The 20,444-nt window shown below is 35.7% G+C and overlaps 2 protein-coding genes across 7 annotated transcripts; one reads left to right on the top strand and one right to left on the bottom strand.

Annotated features, from left to right (window-relative positions):
- The first annotated feature begins 1,300 nt into the window (after positions 1 to 1,300).
- LOC129896964 (RNA polymerase sigma factor sigA-like) lies at positions 1,301 to 7,344 on the top strand. Of its 4 annotated transcripts, none has more exons than XM_055972968.1 (10): positions 1,301 to 1,945; positions 2,129 to 2,928; positions 3,393 to 3,591; positions 3,695 to 3,787; positions 4,021 to 4,149; positions 4,275 to 4,328; positions 4,405 to 4,482; positions 4,946 to 5,008; positions 6,328 to 6,440; positions 6,865 to 7,344. In XM_055972968.1, exons 2-10 carry the CDS (start codon positions 2,249 to 2,251, stop codon positions 6,971 to 6,973), a joined length of 1,518 nt encoding a protein of 505 aa, XP_055828943.1. In that variant the 5' UTR covers positions 1,301 to 1,945; positions 2,129 to 2,248; the 3' UTR covers positions 6,974 to 7,344. The 4 variants fall into 4 exon arrangements, with proteins under 4 accessions (XP_055828943.1, XP_055828945.1, XP_055828946.1 ...); XM_055972970.1 differs by having other exon boundaries at positions 2,206 to 2,928; XM_055972971.1 differs by lacking the exon at positions 4,405 to 4,482.
- On the bottom strand, positions 5,643 to 10,537 carry LOC129896966 (probable folate-biopterin transporter 7). 3 transcript variants are annotated; one of them, XR_008768090.1, is made up of 4 exons: positions 9,924 to 10,537; positions 8,096 to 9,192; positions 6,551 to 6,707; positions 5,643 to 6,119 (listed from the first exon to the last, which is right to left on the bottom strand). XR_008768090.1 is itself a non-coding variant. In XM_055972973.1 (3 exons), exons 1-2 carry the CDS (start codon positions 10,222 to 10,224, stop codon positions 8,135 to 8,137), a joined length of 1,359 nt encoding a protein of 452 aa, XP_055828948.1. In that variant the 5' UTR covers positions 10,225 to 10,537; the 3' UTR covers positions 6,448 to 6,707; positions 8,096 to 8,134. The 3 variants fall into 3 exon arrangements, 2 of the variants coding, with proteins under 2 accessions (XP_055828948.1, XP_055828947.1); XM_055972973.1 differs by lacking the exon at positions 5,643 to 6,119 and having other exon boundaries at positions 6,448 to 6,707; XM_055972972.1 differs by lacking the exons at positions 5,643 to 6,119; positions 6,551 to 6,707 and having other exon boundaries at positions 7,677 to 9,192.
- Between the last annotated feature and the right edge of the window lie 9,907 nt (positions 10,538 to 20,444).

Here is a 20,444-nt window from a genome sequence, read left to right on the forward strand (position 1 = left end):
GAAATATAATTCAATCTTCACTGCAGAAGCTAAATATGACGGTTTTAGTAGATATTAGTGTATGGTATTCTTTTACAATGATCTCTATTTCTTTTGATTCACATAAAATAAAATAAAAAATAATATACTGATTTTGTTTTTGGTTTTCTATTTCAATAATCTATCCTGCGCATCTCAATTGAAGCTTTTGCAGGTTTTGTGGTGATTAATTGCGACTTATCTTGATAAATGGAATGCAATTTCAAGACATAAAAAAGACATTATCACACCAAGGTCAATTAAGAAAGAGTACATTATTTTTATTGAAGCCTAATTTAATGGAGTATAATTAATGTTAATAGAGGGTGTGTTGAAAACAACTTTTACGTTTTGCTTACATCTCACCCTCTCTTGATTTTACATGTGGATTATACTGCCAGCAATAATTTTAGAAAAGGGAACTTGGTTAAGGAGCTGTTTGTTCATAAATATTTTCCTTTATATAAAAAAAAACATAATGTTTGTTTTTTGTAAAAATTTTGAAGATAAAAAACATTAGTAACTTTTTTTCAAATTAAATACATGTCTAAACATAACTTCAATTTTCAATTGAAAAAAATTAAACTTCAAATAGTATTTTTTTTCTTGTCAAATATTACTAATATTTTAGTCCATACGCCTAGTAAAATCTTTAAAAATTGGAGAGGTTTGGAATATACCTCAACTAAGTAGAATAAATATGAAGACGATGACAATTAAAAAAAAACGTGGCTAATGGGACCTCCATTTGTGAAATACTGATCCTCAACCTAGTTCTTTTTTATTGTTGTTGATATCGACAACGCCACATGGCAACACTTATTATTGCACAAGGCTCTTTCATTAAATTAGCTTTCTTACCTAATTTGCGTGGTCTAGTAATTAATAAGATGAATTGAGAATCGTAAAATTTTAAAAGTATGACCTACTAATTAATGAGATGAGTTTATAATTTAATTTCAACATAGATAAAAATGCTAAATATAATAGAATTATCTAATATTTATTATTAATGGAAGGACAAGAAAGTTATAAAAAAAAAGAAGAGGAAGAGGTACGCCACAATTAAGTGGGACCCGCATATCTATTCCAGCCAATGGCTATTGATCTCTAATATCCAAAAAAACTACACACACATTTTCCTTCTCTAGTTTTCTCCTCTGGCGTTATTTTCATTTTCCTCCTATCAATTTAATAAATAAGAAATAGTAGTATCAATTCTGTTGCAACAAACTCTTAACTTGTTTGTAGTGAAGCAAATGAAGCTTTGCCTGTGATTGCATACATATCGTCGCAGGATGGTAGAAAGGGCCCTATACGGCGCTCAAACCAATCCGAATCCTTACCTCTCTTCTCCATCCAGCATCCGTCATTCTTCTCTATCCCGACAAGCGTATTATCAGAAAGAAAAAATGTCCCTTTTTATGTATTGAGACCGGCTTTGGAATTAGCAGGAAAACTGCTTTCAAATAACTCCAAAAATAAAGAAGTCCAACGCATCTGATCTTTCTTCTTCAGTGTCAGCATAAAAGGAAAAGAGCTAACAATAAGAGCAAAATCTTGGAGCTAGAGCATAGCGCTGTGAAATAAGGACATTCTGATCGACCCGATGGTCAATTTCAGCCTTCTAAATTGGAACTTGCAGAAAGGCTGAGATACATTGGAACATAGATCTATATGAAAAATAGATATATAAAAATTCAAGAAATTCGTTTTCAAAAACCCGAGATTTCAGAGGGGACCACGTGCAGAGATCTTGCTTCTTCTTCCGGAACTGGAACAGCAGCTGGCCCGGACACCACTACTATAAAAAAATTGTATAGGATAAGATTGCAAATTTCGATTACTTTATTTAACGGTGAATTATTTGAGTTGACATTTCATGGTACAACTTTCCTGAAGCTTTTGATTTCACTTCCTTAGAAAGGTACTTCACTGAAACTGACATAAATTCGTTGCTTTCAAAAGAAAACAAGACCAAAAAACTAATTTTTTTTTTGAATGTTTAGAAAAAGTGGATTTGTTATGTTTGTCCAAATTTCTGCTTGCTTTCTTTGTTTGTTGAGCTAACCCTCTCTACTGAATTTTTTCTTTGTGGGACTACCTGCAGAAAGTGATTAAGTAGATAAATCAGCGTAGCAACTTGGTCATAAGTTGATATTGTGATAATTCAATCTTCCTTGTTAGGCGACGTGTGATGGTCTTGGATTTTTAGAAAGGGATAGCCGTCATGATGGCCACAGCAGCAGTTATTGGACTGAGTGCAGGAAAAAGACTCTTAAGTTCTTCCTTCTATTATTCTGATCTTAATGAAAAGCTATCTTGTAGCAGTGATCATAGTTTGCCCTGCCATCAGGTTCCTTCTGTTAAGAATGTGATCACAGCGAAGAAGTCATCCGATTATAGCCCCAGTTGTGTATCCAGTCGAAAACTACAATCTGCCAAGGCTCTTAAAGAGCACGCGGACGTTGCATCCGACCCTTCTGATGTGCAGTCCTGGTTTAAAAGGTTTGAACAATTGCAGAATGAAAGCGATGATTCGGTGGAGGTTCTCCTCTTGCTGCAGAAGTCCATGCTTGAAAAGCAGTGGAATCTTTCTGCTGAAGAGACATTGACTGCTTCTCCACAACATGAAAAGAACTGCAAGAAGATGAATATTACTTGCTCAGGGACATCTGCTAGGCGGAGGAGAATGGATTCTAGACAAAGATTTCTTGGTCGAAAAAGTTCAGTTATACCTACCAGTGCAACCAAGCCGCTTAGATCAATAATTGGTCCAGAGCTACTTCAAAATCGCATAAAAGGTTATGTTAAGGGTGTAGTAAGTGAAGAGCTGCTCACACACACTGAAGTGCTTCAACTATCCAAAAAGATTCAAGTTGGTCTTCATGTGGAAGAGCAAAAATCAAGGTAACTAACTTCACAAGCCTAATCCACCTTCACCTTTCCTCTTCTCTCAAGTGTAAACCAGAGATTTAGTAGCTGATCTTTAATACTAACAAAATTTAGTGCATAAGAACAAAAATGAACTAAAAGAAAACTGTCTGCATTGGTTCCACTATATAGCTTTTTGTCCAAGCAAAACATAGACATGAAACTAATCTTTATAATCAAGTACAGAAACAGTCAATTTCAGATTGTCCGACTGCTTGCGTGCTTCTATAAAATCATTTATTTCGAAAATGAGATGATCTTCACAAAATTTGATTTTAGATTGTTAACACCGATCAATAAAGCATGTGAGGAGAAAGGTAGGACATAGGAGTCGGAAGGATACTGAGCTATGATTGTAAAATTTGTTCCCTTTGTGATGCTATTTCTTAAGCTGTTAAAGATGACTTACTCTGTTACTATGAAACCATGGAAAACTTTAGGCTGAAGGAAAGACTGGGATGTGAGCCTTCTGATGATCAACTTGCTCTTTCCTTGAAAATGTCCCGTACTGATTTACAATCTACATTGATCGAGTGTTCCTTGGCAAGAGAAAGGCTTTCAATGAGCAATGTTCGTCTTGTCATGTCAATTGCTCAAAGATATGATAACATGGGTGCTGAAATGGCTGATCTTGTTCAGGTGACTCAAATGTTGTGCATTCAAAAGTTAGATATGCTAATTTCTTACACTTGTACATTGATGAATATAGTTCAAAATCAAAATTTGCTTCATCCTCATATAGGGAGGCCTTATTGGACTTCTTCGTGGGATAGAGAAATTTGATCCCTCTAAAGGATACAAAATCTCAACTTACGTTTATTGGTGGATTCGCCAGGTACATTCATTGTTTATCTAGATTCTCAACCGACAAAGTGAGACAAAAGATTTCAACCAACAAATTATTTCTCATGCTTCCTCATTTCTAGTTTCTCCAAAACAATTAAGTTCATCTTTCCTTTCGTTTTGGCAAGAATTATCATGCACCTTTCATTCATAGAGGTCTTTTATCGGATCACAAATTTGTAATAGTGTCGGGACCTTTCCTAACTTTTTCTGCCCCATGCTCAGGGTGTCTCCAGAACCCTGGTTGAGAATTCAAGAACCTTAAGATTGCCAACACATCTGCATGAAAGACTCGGTCTAATCCGTAATGCAAAAATGAGGCTTGAAGAGAAGGGAATAACTCCATCTGTAAATGTAAGTTCTGTCAAAATTTTGATATGTTAGAAGATATTTAAACACTTTTCATGTCACTTATGAAGTTGGTTTTGAGGTATTAAGTGGTTTTCTTCTTACTGGCTCGTGTTCCATTTGATCACCAGAATATAGCTGCATGCCTGAATATGTCCCAGAAGAAAGTCAGGAATGCAACTGAGGTATAATAATTGTGTAGCTTAAACTTGTCCAGCTCATTTTTCAAAAAAAGGTTTCTTAAACATTTCCATTTTACAGGTAAGCAGCAAGGTGTATTCACTTGACAGGGAAGCATTTCCCTCTTTAAATGGTCTGCCCGGAGAAACTCTCCATAGTGTAAGTTTGAACTCCAAATGTTCACGTAATGTACTTAACATTAGGGTTGATAACTTTTCTGGATTTTAGCAAATAATTCAAGCGCCACCTTGCATCTTAAAAAGTGCACATTGACAATCTGTTTGATATGTGAGTTGATATTTACGGTATTGGCTAGTAGAAATTTAGATTCAATTCTCAAAAATTATTGACAGAATGGAATCAAAAGTATCTCTTTTCTGGGGGAGATGTACAAATCTTAACAAAAAGGAATTAACTGGTACATGTCCGGCCATTATGTTTACTCACATAAAGGTGAACTGTAACTGTATGGAACTATCCTGCTACTAGGGATTTGAATCCAAGAGCCTGAGGTTCTTGAGGCCTCGTGTATTCTTTTTATCAGCCAACACGTCATTACTGAACATTGTTTCATGATCTCATTTCTTTATTTATTTATCTTTTCGTTTCCTCTTTTCTGCAGTACATCGCTGATAACCACCTGGAGAACAACCCATGGCACGGTGTTGATGTATGGGCAATTAAGGTAATTTAGTGAAGCATAGCTTTCACAAGTGAAATAGTTGACATATAAATGGTACTTGGTAATATCTAACCTGGGGACATAAAAAAAAAGAGTTCTCCATGAGCAAACTACTGGAATATGTTTATTTTCTGGTTATCCCCCTACACCAAGGCACCAAGCCAATGAGAGAAATGTTGGGTTTTAAAGGTGTGAATGGGAAATAAAAGGTTGTGACCGTTCCGAAAGGTTGTGACTTTTCTAAAAAATTGTGACTTTTTCATAGAGTTGCAACTTTTCTGAAAGGTTGTGACTTTTGTGAAGGGTTGTGACTTTTCAAAATGGTTGTGATCTTTTCGATAAGCCACAATAAGCACCTGTTCACACTACCCTTTGTTGTCTATAAATAGAAGATTTTCCTCTCATTTTTTATGATTGAATTTCTCCCTCTTCTGCATATATTTTCTTACAATCAAAGTTGAGTCTTTATGTGATTTTTGTTGCTGGCTTTTAAGTTCTGAAATTATTGAAGTTTGAGGTACCACTACTTCTTTAATAGTTTATTCATTTTATCTTTAGATGGAAATAATCCATAACCTCGGGTACAGTGAGGAAATTAAATTCCTCAAGAACACACAATGAATTCTGTGAACTCAGATACTATTTTTTTTTTATTTTTCATCTTTATTGTTTTTGGTTTGCTAACTTTGATACAGGAATAATAAGAAAAAAATAGTCGTTGCACCTTAATAGATGTATCTCCAGAGATATTCCTACTTCCTAATGGAGTTCAATTCTAATATTCTTTGCCAAGCATTGTTTCCCTTAGATATCCTCCTCAACTGCAATGCAGTTCTGATATTTGTACATCGGCTCATAATGATGTGTAGATTCCAAAGCATATTCTCATGGGAAAATAGGCTCTTGCCACACATTCTTCATACCTTTATTTGATAGCGGTTAATTGTGACCTTCCCATGCCGATCCTGTTATCTATCCTTGGGTTCCACATATATTGCTTTATATAAACTTGTGTTGTCTCAGGAGTCTCTTCTAGAGTTTTAGATGCCTAAAGTGTCATGCTTTTGGTTTTGCTCATCTTCTTTCGCCATTTCCTATGGAAGGAAGGGCTAATCTGTCAGTTATAAGGAGAGTATCAGTATGTATCATGTAATGAGAAACTCACTAGTAACTAAATTGTTTAGAAAGTTTCATCAGGTTTGCTTCAGAGGAAAAGGAATCATTATATGCTTCTACCAACTCTTTTTTTAACAATGTATGATGATTCACACGTTTATAATGCTGGTGAAGAAATGTCTTTTCTGATGTTTTAAATTTTACAGGATGAAGTAAACAGTCTCATTTCATCAACTCTTAGGGAACGGGAGAGAGAGATTATCCGACTGTACTATGGTCTGGACAGTGAATGTCTCACGTGGGAGGATATTAGTAAAAGGTAAAGAGTCAAATATCCGTGGTTGTTAATTTGCAAGAAGATATTACTTGTCCCATCCGTTGATCTTGATAAAAGTATTTATGTTGTTACATTATATCTCACATGTTTACCTAGGGTTCATTTTGGATATTTTAGAAGACTAGAACTGTTATCTCTTAGAAGCCAAAATGAAATAGTATTACACATGAAGCACGTCAGGTATTCAGGTTGCCACAATCGCCATCTGATCATGAGAAACAATTAAGTAATCATCGGAATGTAAAGAACCTGCACAGATTGATCAAGCTTCAGAATGAGCACATATTAAAACATGGAAGCTTACACAAGCATTCACCCATACTTCACACATGTTTTGTTTTTTGACATACATAATGCATACACGTCAAAGTGTTGTTCTAAATCCTTATTTTTGTTTGTTTAACAGGATAGGTTTGTCCAGAGAGAGGGTCAGGCAGGTGGGATTAGTTGCACTTGAGAAACTAAAACATGCTGCAAGGAAAGGGCGTCTAGACGCAATGTTGATCAAACAGTAATTTGGAACATTTGCTGCGACTATAATACAATTGAATGTACATATATTGCGAGAATTCTGCATCTCCAACTTACTTTTCTGATGAGGAGAACGTACAGATAAAGACCCCGACACATTCTTGACCACCCTCTCCCTGAAACCAGGCCCCCAAATATGTATGTGAAGAGACAGAAAGATGTAGCGGACATTTTTGTGTACCATATATTTTAGGATGCGTGACGTGCAAAGAGCAAAGAGAAGATTGTTTGCTGAGATAGGAGATAATAAAAAATTATTATGTATATATACATAATATATACTTCCTTTTCATACTTACTATAGTACTACCATCTAAATCTCAAATACTGAATATCAAGGCGTTTTTTATTCTAGTCCATTTTTGTTCTTTTTTTTTTTTTTGGTATCTAGATAAGTTTGTGCACATTTAAATTAAATCATCAAGTACCTGTTACTCCTCACAAATACAGGTATCTGCCCATCAAAGATTAGATAGTAAAACAATCACTTAATTAAGTTTCAGATGGTCCATTGCTTTATTAAATTGCTCGTCACCCACCAGTTCTAACAGCTCTTTACATTGTTGTTTGGTTCAAACTTCAAAGACATGGTGGAGAAGCTATTGACAGCTTCAAATCTCATTAAAAATAAATCATATGCTTACAAGTCATGCAAATGATCATTAAATAGTAATAACCAAATCAGAATTAAGAGAAAGAAAAGCTGAAACTGTCAGTAAGTACTATGAAAAATAATGTCAACCTACAGTCTGATAACACGAAATTGCAAATCTGCAACTGACAAGGAATTGTATAAATCGATCCCAACTTTTACGAGTACATGGATTATTTGAACTGAAGACAACATTAACAATGAGGCTAATTGTAGCTAAAGCCATAATCCAATTAAATTACCAAATAACTCATGCTAATACAAAAGACACAATGCTAAAATTTGGATAGTACTAACCAAAAAAACTAAACTATAAGGTATTCACGTGTGTAACTCTATATGTATTATAAAGTAAATTTCCTCCCAAAGTTCCGAATGAGATTCTTCTGGAACGATAATTATAGCTGTAAGAAGTTGGAGAAGGCCGAGGGGAAGGTAAGTTTGAACTACTTACTGCTGAGCTGAATTGAGTATCACTCACTGCCACAGCTGATCAACCTTCTTTTGGTTTGGTTTTAGGCTTGACACCATCAGGTATGCACGATGACCAATAAAGTGGCAACAGAGTACATACTGCCTGAATTAACAGGGCATGTCGTAGGCCCGAGAAGTCATTCCCTGTCACCTGGAAAAACGAGGACAGCGCGACACCAAGATAACCACTTATAATAATAGCCAGAGCTAATGCGGACATGAGAAATGCCATGACAGATCCTTCGCATCCCAGTGGGCAGAGCTGTGCCATTACAACACTGAAGGGTAAGATCTTAAAGAAGTAGAGAACCTCCAATAATCCGGAGAAGAGCACCACATACAATGAGTCAGGAATACCAAACATCCTGTACACCCCTTTCACAAATAAGAAATCCGAAAACATGAAAACAGCCATTGTAGCCTGAATTGCAGAGATTAGCTTCCTAGGGGACATTGATTTGAGGTTCTTATTGTAGATTATACCCCACAACAGCATTGCAGCCTGCCCAAATACTTTAGATATACCCAACACTGATGATTCAATACCTAAATGCTCTGTCTGGTAATAGAACATCGTCCCAGTTAGTGATGGAATCATTGCATAAGAAGCTGCAAACCAGGTAATCGAATAATAGATCTCTGGTTTCTGCAATGCAACTAGAAGCTCTGAAAGTTGCTTTTTGATTCCTCGATTTGATGGACTCTTGGGAAGGTCCAAGGAGCTCTCATGAATAAAAATTGTAACCAGAAATTGAATACTTAAGAGAATGCCAAACATAAGGAACATCACTTGAGGGGAAAAACGATCAATGGCAATACCGCCTGCAAGGTTTCCAAGAACTCCACCGACAGATGAGGCAATCCAAACAAATGACTGGAGCTGGCCTGATGAAGAATGTGGACTATTTTTGGATGATGAACTAGGTGGTTTTCCTAACTCCGTAACCATTGCATCATTGGCAACCTCAACTACCGACGCCCCCAAGTTTCCAAGCAAGAGATACAGAGTGATCGTAAAAAATGAAATATTTGAAGGGGAGAGGAATATAGCAATCCATGACACTGCCTGCAAAAATGCTGCACCAAAGTAAAATCAAGTGAGCCCAAATGCATATTAATTGGCATGCCTACACTTAACTACAATAAAATGTAAAATGATTTATTTAGGGAAACCTTATCTCCCGTCAACTTCCAATACACAATGCAGAAAATGGATAACGAAATTCTCCTATTCTGTTCCTTCTCTTACTATAGGAATGCTGCATAGAATTCTTAACAACGAACTTACTTATTGATCAGACATATCATCAGTTCCCAACTGTTGAAGCAGAACAATGAATTTTTCAATTTCATATTTTGTAAAAAGGGCAGTCTGGTGCATGAAACATCCTGCGTTTACCTAGAGTCCTGGGAAGGGCGTACCTTAGGTAGGCAGCTTACACTAACGTGAGGGTCAGTGGCTGATTCCACGGCTCAATCCCGTGAACTAAAACATCTAATTTCTGGAGAATCATACAAGAGTCTACAAAGTAAATACAACCTCCAGAACAGATAACTTGGCAGAAATTCGCATTCCTTAAGGACACCAGAAACTAAGAATCTACATAGGACATGGAAGTGTGGCTATGTATTACTAAAAAGATCCATATTTTATTTTTCTAACTATGCATGTCCTTAACCCCATGCTGCTTGCAAAAGCACTCTGTACATGGAACAAGCAAGTTGTTTTCACTAATAATAAAGCAATTAAAGAGAAGGAAACAGAGCTAAGTAAAACAAGCAATAAGAGAAACAGAGAGTGCGTGCACCTCCAAAGGCAATGTAAGGAACACGATGCTGTCCAAAAATGTAAAAAGAATCAGAGAGAATTCCATAGAAAGGCTTAGCCACCATTGGTAGATTGGCAGAACTCTGTAGGATCTGTAGTGTAGATGGGTCAACATTAAGGCCATCTTTGAGAAAGAAATTAACTGCCATCCAAGGGAAACACCTAAATCCCTGCACCAAGAACCCTAACCCTAACAGCAATTTCCTCATCCCTTCACTCTCATTGCCACCACCCCTTTTTCTTCTCCATCTTTCTCTAATAGTCTCAGATGATGATACCATAACTTATTACTCCAAAAGAGATTAACTTGATGTGATGCATATATATATATATATATTGTTAGTACAGTAAGGTATCAAGAACCCAAGAGATGCTACCTTTAATAAGATTCAATGGTTCAAACAATTTTTGCAGAATTTAAGGAAGGTGAAATGGGTATGATTCCAAGATTCGTGCGTGCGATCCAAGAGAGTGGTGGCAGGGGAAAGCAAAAAGAGAACTTTTATTGAGAAGTGTGAATTTGGGTGGCAACTGGCAAGATTTCCCAAACTTTCTGGATACAACAACGTGGCAGTTTTCATGTCGACCAAGATTCATATTTTATTTTCTTTCCTATTTTACTACTCTCTTTTTTCTTATTTCACTACTAATCCCTCGTCTCATATTACTTGTCTGTTTTTTCTAAAATATTTGATTTTTAGTATTTGAGAGTGTGTTCAAAATAATTTCTTAAATATACATTGAATCATTTTAGTCATTTAAATTTATCAAAAATAAACTTGTTCAATCTTTTTAAATATTTAACAATTTATATTTGTTAAATTTGACCAAAATAATGAAACGAATTTATCAAGAAATAAATAAAAAGTTATACTAAACACTAGAAAGATATTTAAAAAATAGCAGATTACACGTCAATAAGCTACATCAAACTAAACATAAATAAAAAGTACTAAATAGTTTTTTTAAAAAATAAATAAATAAATATATATATAGATAGATAGATAGATAGATAGATAGATAGAGAGAGAGAGACACACACACACACCCCATTTAACATAGCATTAGTTAGCATCAATGTCCTTCAATTTTGAGTGTACATAAGTAGATATTTAAACTTATATAAAATTGAACAACTAAACACATGCATTTTATGTGGCATAATACACGTAAGATGCAAATTATCACGTAGAACGCCAAATAAAACATGTGAATTTACTTATTCAATTCTATACAAATTTAACTGCCTATTTATTCTTATTTAATTTTTTTAAAAAAAATATCAAATAAAACTAAATTTAAAAAACACATTTATTTATTATGCAATCAAATATACCCTCAAACACGAGGGACGAAATTTCTCATGAGTAAAAGGTACTAAGAAGATCCCAATAAGGACACAAAAGTAAAGTAAAAAGTGACTATGGTTGCACTTTAAGCATGTTACACACCGGACCACACTTACATAAGCATTTCCTTCATAGGATGGCAACCTTAATTCGTTTAAACCTCTAAATAAAGGTAATATTCTCACCGAACCGAAATTAGAATTTAAACTTTAAATATTATTTAAAGTTGATGAATTCTAAATTAAATAATTTATATATATATTTAATAAATTTTTTAAGACAAATATAAATTTAAATAAAGTTATTGGGTTTGATCGAATTCATAAACTCTATACTAGCTTCGTCCCTGATTATAGAATTCTTTGGTTATAATATATTTAGATAACAATAAGTTAGTTTTTTTATTATAAAAAATAATTTAATGAAACTAAATGAAAGTTAATAATTATTTGTAAAATTGTCTCGTAAAACATGGTAATATTCATAATGACCTTGTCTGCAAAAGATCTTTGATAAGTAGTTTCAATTGCATTTGTGAGACTCATATAACCACTTTAGAATTATCTAAATAAAATATTATCATTTTGCAAGATCGATAACTAATTTTAAGAAGGATAACAACAATAACAACCCAGTGAAATTCCACAACGTAGAGTTTGGGGAGGGTAAAGTGTATGCAGACCTTACTAAGGTAGGACGGTTGTTTCCGAAAGACTCTCGGTTCAATAAAAGCATAAAAAGAGGTCAGATAAGGCTAAGAAATTCGAAGCGATTTGGAAAGCAAATAACGAAAGCTTTACAGATAAAATAGAGTAATCTGAGTATAGAAGTACCGAAAGTAATAAATAATAACAGAAATTAGAGCACAAGAAATCATAATGTGATAAAGTGCCTACTAATAAGAAAGAATAACAAGACTATGTACTAGCCTTCTACCCTAATGTGGGTCCTTCACACTCTCCTATCTAAGGTCATGTCTTCGGTAAGCTGTAACTGCGCCATGTCCTGTCTAATCATCTCTCCCCAATATTTCTTCGGCCTACCCCTACCTCTTCTGAAACCATCCATGTCCAACCTCTTACACCTCCGCACTGGGTCATCTGTGTCTCTCCTCTTCACATGCCCAAACCATCTAAGCCGCATTTAAGAAAGATATTGTATATAATATGTTTCATCTATCTTTCAAGTCTTTGTTATTATTATTTTCAAAACATGGTTGTGTTTTCTTTTTCAATAATGGTAACCACCATTTTCTTCCCATCGTCTTGTAGCTCAAATTACCAATAAAAACTTAGCAACATTCAATACAAAGAGAAGTAAAAAAATAAATTGACATAACTTTAACAAAGAAAGAATAACAATCAGTGACATTAGTTCAATTAAGGGTCCAAGTAGATCAAGTCATTTTTCACTTCAAAATATATTTAAAGTATTTAAATGTCTAAAATTATTAATACTATACATAGTGGTGAAAAATTAAGAAACGGTAAATAATATGAGAATTTTTAAAAAATATGTAAAGCCATTTTTCACTTCAAAATATCTCTAAAATATATTCAACATGTATGTGATTATTTTTTAAATGTTACTTAAAATTGAGACTATATTGTGTTAACTATTAATGTTCTCTAAAATATTATGTAAATTTTTATGAATAATAGAGATGTGTGCATTTAAATGCAATCATATCATGCAAACTATTTCTCTTCCTAAAAATATTATTCACCACCTAGAACGCTACCAACACCTTTTCCTTTGGGGTTCTACTTCTAAGAAACGTAAAATTCATCTTATTAGTTGGGATACCGCCACTAAATCTCGTGCTTAGGATGGTCTAGGTATACAAAATCTTCATTATAAGAATAAAGCTTTACTAGCTTGTACTGCTTGACGTTTATTTTAAAACTCGACTACTACCTGGGCATCCATTTTGATTAATAAATACTCTATTATTATTAATAGACAAATAAAGACTCTGTCTCCTACTTGGAAGTACATTGTGAGGGCTAAAAACAGTGTCAATCAGGTTTAGTTTGGCATCCTGCAAATGGACATAACATAAAGCTTTGGATTGGTACTTGGATTGCTCCAAGACTTAAGTTACGAGATCAAGTTCAGGGTCCTCTTTTGAGAGGAGAAAATCAAGCTACTGTTTCATCAATTATTAACCATGACTCTTGGGCGCTTTGGAATTGTTCCATTAGGCTTCCTGATCACCTCATCCAAGCTATATAAAAGCTTTATCTTCCTACTGTTCCTCATTTTCAAGATAAATTATCTTGAGGTCTTTAAAATATGTATGTTTAGATGGATTTGGAATCTTAAATTTCCTCTAAAAATTACAACTTTTCTTTGACTTTGTGCTCATAATCGTCTTCCAACTAACTCGCATTTATATAAATTCAATTTAATACCGACTCATACATGGGGTATATGCAATAGGGATATGGAAGAAACAATTGGCCATATTTTTTTCTAATGCACAAATGCTATTCACTGTTGGAAAATTTTCAATTTTCAATCTCCAGCAGCAGATTAATATTATAACTCGGGACTCTCCTACTCCTTTTGATTTTCTTAAAAGGCTTCTTAAGATTATTAGTGCTAGCAAATGCCCTCGAAATTTCCCCTCAACTCTTCTTATACCCTTCACCTTGTGGTATTTATGGAAAATTCGAAATGATTATATTGAAGATAATTAGTTGTTAGTTAGTTGAGAATAGTTAGCTGATTCTTGTTAGATGATTGATTGTTAGTTAGTTGTTAATAGTTTGTTAAGATAGTGGGGCCCACACTAATTAAGAAATTGTATATGTACAGGAAGTGTAGATATTTCTCAGTGTACAATTCATTTCCCATTTTGGAATACACACAGTGAAGACCTAATTTGCTCTCCGCCTCTTCTCTTCATCCTCATCTCTTCTCTTCATCTCCTTTCTTCTTCTTCCACAGGTTCCATCGATCATCGAACATGGTATCAGAGCAGGTCACCAATTGAAGACTGGAGTTTATCGAAGAGGACGAGATTAGCCGGAGAAGCCATAAGAGCTCGGAGCCATAAGAGCTCGGAGACGACGAGCAGTAAAGAAAAAACTGCAGAAAATGGGAGATCTTTCGCAAGGTGAAAGAGTAGTCATAGAGCATGGCCATCCCCTGTATGTGCACCCATCGGACACTTCGGGATGTGTTCTAGCACCGGTGAAACTCATCGGATCTGAGAACTACGGAGTATGGAGACGAACTATGAGGATCTCGCTTTTGGCTAAGAAGAAGCAAGGGTTCGTAACTGGAACATGCAAGAAGGAATCGTTGGATGAATCTCTTCACGAACAGTGGGAGACGGTGAACGCGATTGTGCTCTCGTGGATCATGAATACAGTGTCGGAGAACTTGTTGAGTGGTATTATATATGCATCAAATGCGCATTTGGTTTGGGAGGACCTGAAGGAAAGCTTTGATAAGGTGAATCGAGTACGAACATTTCAGGTGCACACGGCCATTGCGAATCTTAAACAGGGAACCAACCCGGTGTCAATGTACTTCTCAAAATTGAAGGAGTTATGGAGTGAGTTTGATTTGATAGCCCCTTCACCGAATTGTGGCTGTCCAAAGTCTAATGATTATATTGAGTATCTGCAAGAGTAGAGATTAATGCAATTTTTGAGTGGTCTGAACGAATTTTATGATCAAGCTAAGAGGCAGATTTTGATGAAGTCCAATGCACCATCTGTAAATCAGGCTTATGCCTTGATAGTGCAGGATGAAAGTCAACAGTTGAATGCAGAGAAATCTATCCCAGTAGCAATGCAAGTCAGAAGAAATGATAACTATAAGGGCGGCATTTCAATGTTCTGTGAAAATTGCCACATGCGAAATCACACAAAGAAGGATTGCTACAAGCTAGTTGGATATCCCTCAGAAAGGAACAACAAGGCTAACAGGAGGGACAACAACTATCATGATGGATGGAGGAGAGATAGGTACAGAGAAGGGCACAAGCGAAATAACAATGAAGAGTGGAAAAAGGAAGCACATGTTGCTCTAGCTAACAATGCAGATTGTGTCCAGGAAAGACATACTTGTAAGGATGACAATGAAGGCCAGCATGTTGATGGCAACAGAAGAAGTGATTCAGAAAATCAGTACAAACAATATGGCACTAATTCTGAAGAGTACCAAGCCCATATGACAGGTATTGTGACTTGTTTGATGTCTCAATTAAAAAGATGCGAATGGATAGTTGATTCTGGAGCATCTCATCATATTACTGCAAACAACAAGATACTAAAGAACATTTGTAGCCTGAGATCAAACAAAGGAATGAAGATGCATTTGCCAAATGGAAGTACAGTGCCAATTACGCATACAGGATGTGCTGAGTTATTCGGAAAGGAGAGAATTATAAATGTGTTATTTGTGCCTGATTTTAAATACAATTTACTGTCAGTGTCACAACTAACTAAGGAACTGAGTTGTTCAGTCAAATTTTCCCCTGATCACTGTGTCTTTCAGAACCTCTACAGTGGCAGGGTGAAGGGGATTGGTAGATTGCAAGGAGGACTGTACATATTCCAAGGAGCAGCTGAAGAATATGATGAACCAGAAAGCAGCATGAGACAGGCTTACATGGCAGATGCAGATGGAAGATGCAATCTATGGCATAGAAGACTGGGACATCCTTCAACATCTACAATGAAGACTATGGTAGAGTTCAAGGACAAGATTGACAAAAATATGCATAATAACTGTAGAATTTGCCCCTTAGCAAAGCAGACTAGGCTGCAGTTCCCTTTGAGCACTTTTAGAGCAGCTCAACCCTTTGAGCTAGTTCACTTAGATTTGTGGGGTCCCTACAAAACTCCCACCTTTGATGGGAAGAACTATTTCCTTACTATTATTGATGATCATACTAGATATGCTTGGATTCATTTGTTGCAGCTTAAATCTGAAGTAATTGTAGTCTTGAAACAATTTCTTGCTTTTGTGAATACACAATTCAACTGTAAGATGAAGACTCTTAAGTCTGACAATGACACTGAATTCTTTAACCATCAGTGTTATGAGTTATTACAGGGCCTAGGAATAATTCATCAAAGTAGTTGTACCGATACACCATAGCAAAATGGAATGGTTGAGAGAAAACACAGGCAAATTTTGGAAATGGCAAGAGCTATTAAGTTTCAGACTTCCTTTCCAATAAAATATTGAGGCTTTTGTGTCAAAGCTGCAGTATATCTTATGAACAGGTTGTCATCCAGTGCACTGCAAGGCTACACCCCTTATGAGTTGATGTACCACAGCAAAGCATCCCTTGATCACTTAAGGGTGCCTGGTTGCCTATGTTTTGTTACTACCCTACCCAGATCAGATAAATTTGCATACAGAGCTAAAGAAGCTGTATTCATGGTTTTTTCAGAGACTCAAAAGGGCTACATTGTGCTTGATTTATCTACTAACAAGTTCTTTGTTAGCAGGGATGTCATATTCCATAAAAATGATTTTCCTTTTTGCAGCTCTGCAGCTGAAGAGGATAACACATTTCTTCAACTAAGCCATGTTGAACCTTCATATACTTCTCCTGTTCATATTTGCCAGTCACCACCTACAGCAGCAAGGGGGACACCTGACAATGGTGCTGCTACAGCTGCCACAGATGCAGTAGAAACACCTATAGTTGTTGCTGCACCTGCTGATGATCATGCTGTTGCACCTGCTGATGTTGCACCTGATGATCACGATATTGCACCTGTTGTTGATGATGAGGCTGATAAGACTGCACAAGAAGATGTTGCACCTGCTGTCAATGGAAATAGACCAACTAGGCTGACCAAACAACCTGGATGGCTGAATGACTATGTTGTCAACACTAGTCATGATCATGATCACATCTACTCTATAAGTAAATATTTGTCATATGCAGGAACATCAGAAAAGTACAGGAGTTATTTAGCAAAGTTCTCTATTTTAGCTGAGCCAAAAACCTTTAAGGAGGCTTCAAAAGATGCAAGATGGATAGATGCTATGCAGCAGAAAGTCAAAGCCCTTGAGGATAATCATACTTGGAGCATTGTTGATCTTCCAAATGGAAAGAATGCAGTTGGCTCTAAATGGGTCTATAATATCAAGTATAAAGCAAATGGAGAAGTAGAGAGATTCAAGGCAAGGTTGGTGGCAAAAGGATACAGTCAAAAGGAAGGTCTCGACTATCATGAAACCTTCTCTCCAGTGGCCAAAATGATCATTGTGAGATCAGTGATTGCACTGGCAGCATCAAAGGGCTGGAAACTCCACCAAATGGATGTGTATAATTCATTCTTACAAGGAGATTTGTATGAAGAAGTGTATATGGAACTACCAGAAGGGTTCAAGAGGCAGGGGGAGACCAAGGTATGCAGATTATTGAAGTTTCTATATGGCTTAAAACAGGCTTCAAGGCAATGGAATATCAAGTTAACTGATGCATTGCTAGCTGCAGGATTCACACAAAGCCTCCATGACTACTCACTTTTCACAAAGAGATCAGGTAACAATATTGTCATAATACTTGTATATGTGGATGATCTTCTCATTACTGGAGATAGCAACAATCTCATAGAGGCAGCCAAGCAAATCCTGCAACATGACTTTAGAGTAAAGGACTTGGGGGAACTCAAGTATTTCCTTGGTATAAAAGTTCTGAGATCACAATATGGTATCATCCTTAATCAAATGAAATACATATTGGAGCTTATATCTGAAATGGGATTGGCAGGCACAAAGCCAACTGCCACACCACTTGAACCTGGAATCAAACTGACTACTATGGAGTATGACAAGGCAATTGGAGTCAGGAATGATAAGCTTTTAGAAGAAATCTCAAAATACCAAAGGCTGATAGGAAGATTATTGTATGTCACCATCACTAGGCCAGACATCAGTTTTGCAGTCCAAACACTCAGTCAATTTATGCAGGAGCCTAAAGTTTCACATTGGGAAGCAGCTATTAGAGTGGTCAAATATCTGAAGAATGCACCAGGTCAAGGCCTCAGTTTCAAATCACAGCCTACATAGGGGATGACATGCTGGTGTGATTCAGATTGGGCAGCATGTCCTAATACTAGAAGATCCATCACAGGTTATGCAGTGAAGTTCGGAGAGTCACTAATCTCCTGGAAATCTAAGAAGCAGCAAACAGTATCCAGAAGCTCAGCGGAGGCAGAATATAGGAGCATGGCAGCTGTTGTAGCAGAAGCTACTTGGCTGCTGGGCTTATTCAGAGAACTTGGAGTAGAGATTCATAAGCCAATAACAGTGTGGAGCGATAGCAAGGCAGCGATTCAGCTAGCAGCAAATCCAGTCTATCATGAGAGAACAAAGCACATTGAGATCGACTGTCACTTCATAAGGGACAAGATAAAGGAATGAACCATAAAGACTGAATTTGTGAAGACAAATAATCAACAAGCAGACTTGATGACGAAGGGATTAGGCAAGCAGCAACACATGTATCTAATGGACAAGTTGGGAGTGTTGGATGTTATGCACCCTCCAACTTGAGGGGGAGTATTGAAGATAATTAGTTGTTAGTTAGTTGAGAATAGTTAGCTGATTCTTGTTAGATGATTGATTGTTAGTTAGTTGTTAATAGTTTGTTAAGATAGTGGGGCCCACACTAATTAAGAAATTGTATATGTATAGGAAGTGTAGATATTTCTCAGTGTACAATTCATTTCCCATTTTGGAATACACACAGTGAAGACCTAATTTACTCTCCGCCTCTTCTCTTCATCCTCATCTCTTCTCTTCATCTCCTTTCTTCTTCTTCCACAGGTTCCATCGATCATCGAACAGATTATATTTTTAACAAAAAAACTCACCTTGCCTAACACTAACACCATAATTCAAATGGCTATGGAATATTTCTATTGTTGCCCTTCTCATAATCAGGCTAACAAAAAAAATCTTTACATTAAAGTTAATTGAAATCCCCCTCGACAAGGAATTTTTCAATTAAACATAGATGGTGCTTTCGTTAATAATAAAACGGTCAATGGAATTGGAGAAGTAATAAGAGATTTCAATGGAAACTGAGTGATGGGTTTTGCTGGAGAAGTGCACTGTTCAATAACAGCAGAAACTGAAATTTTGGCTCTATTAAGAGCCTTCAATTAGATCTTGCAAGAAATATAAGTCAACTACACATTAACATTGATGTAAATGATGTTCTTAACCAACTAAACAACAATTGCTCTAATTGTTCCCCTATATTTATGGAATGCAGGTACCTCCTGGACGACCAGATGATTAATCCTCTGATAAATCATGTGTATAGGGAGCAAAACTTAATTGCTGATCAACTAGCATGTTTTAGTACAGAACTGACAGCTCAGAGCATTCAAATTTTTGAGAAGGCTTCTCTATTTGTTAAACAACTCATGACGATAGATCAAGAGGGTGCTATACAAACAAGAATCATAAACCTAGCTGCGATGAGCATCCTTATCACTAGCTGGTAGAAGAAGTATAGAAGTAGTCAATATATAGTACAACACTAGGATAGATAGCTCTGCAATTATTTTGTATAATGTTGACAATTCTTTTGACTTCCATGTATCCACTACTTAAATTAATATAAGTGCGTTTATCTTTTCTACCAAAAAAAAAGTTATTTCTTTAATTTTCTTCATTGAACAAAATCAAGGACAAAAAATAACATCAACCCACTATTTTCAAGAACAATAAAAAAATATCTTCAAACATACCAGTAATGATTCTTCCTACTCTTTTGCCTATTTCTTAATCTCAATTTTATAAAAATACAAGAAAAATATACCTTCACGACACTACTTATTAGAGAGGAAATGAAACTAAAATTGTGAGACTACGGTATACAATATTTTTAAAAAGTTTGATTGAATATAGTTGAATTAAATAGCAAAAGTTTTAATAATATGTTACAATCCGGTAGGAATTAATAACTCTCGAGTTTTTCAAAAGGTACCTATCAAATATATGTAGCTCAATGCACACATCACAAAGTTTGTCAATTATATATATATATATATATATATATATATATATATATATATATAAAGTAAAGCCTTTTGGTAGATGGCTTCCAATTTTCTCCCATAGCAAAGATTGTCAGCTTCTGCTTTATCATAATCATTTAT

The sequence above is a fragment of the Solanum dulcamara genome, chromosome 7, assembly GCF_947179165.1.
Source record: "Solanum dulcamara chromosome 7, daSolDulc1.2, whole genome shotgun sequence".
NCBI classification, from domain to species: domain Eukaryota; kingdom Viridiplantae; phylum Streptophyta; class Magnoliopsida; order Solanales; family Solanaceae; genus Solanum; species Solanum dulcamara.

What these genes read in the sequence shown, in the direction of transcription:
- LOC129896964 (XM_055972968.1), top strand. Translation starts at nt 2,249, where the DNA reads ATGATGGCCACAGCAGCAGTTATTGGACTGAGTGCAGGAAAAAGACTC. An exon ending in TTTATTGGTGGATTCGCCAG is followed by an intron (nt 3,788 to 4,020) that starts GTACATTCATTG and finishes CCCCATGCTCAG; the next exon opens with GGTGTCTCCAGAACCCTGGT. An exon ending in GAATAACTCCATCTGTAAAT is followed by an intron (nt 4,150 to 4,274) that starts GTAAGTTCTGTC and finishes TTTGATCACCAG; the next exon opens with AATATAGCTGCATGCCTGAA.
- LOC129896966 (XM_055972973.1), bottom strand. Translation starts at nt 10,224, where the DNA reads ATGGTATCATCATCTGAGACTATTAGAGAAAGATGGAGAAGAAAAAGG. An exon ending in TCCTTACATTGCCTTTGGAG is followed by an intron (nt 9,193 to 9,923) that starts GTGCACGCACTC and finishes ACTTTGGTGCAG; the next exon opens with CATTTTTGCAGGCAGTGTCA.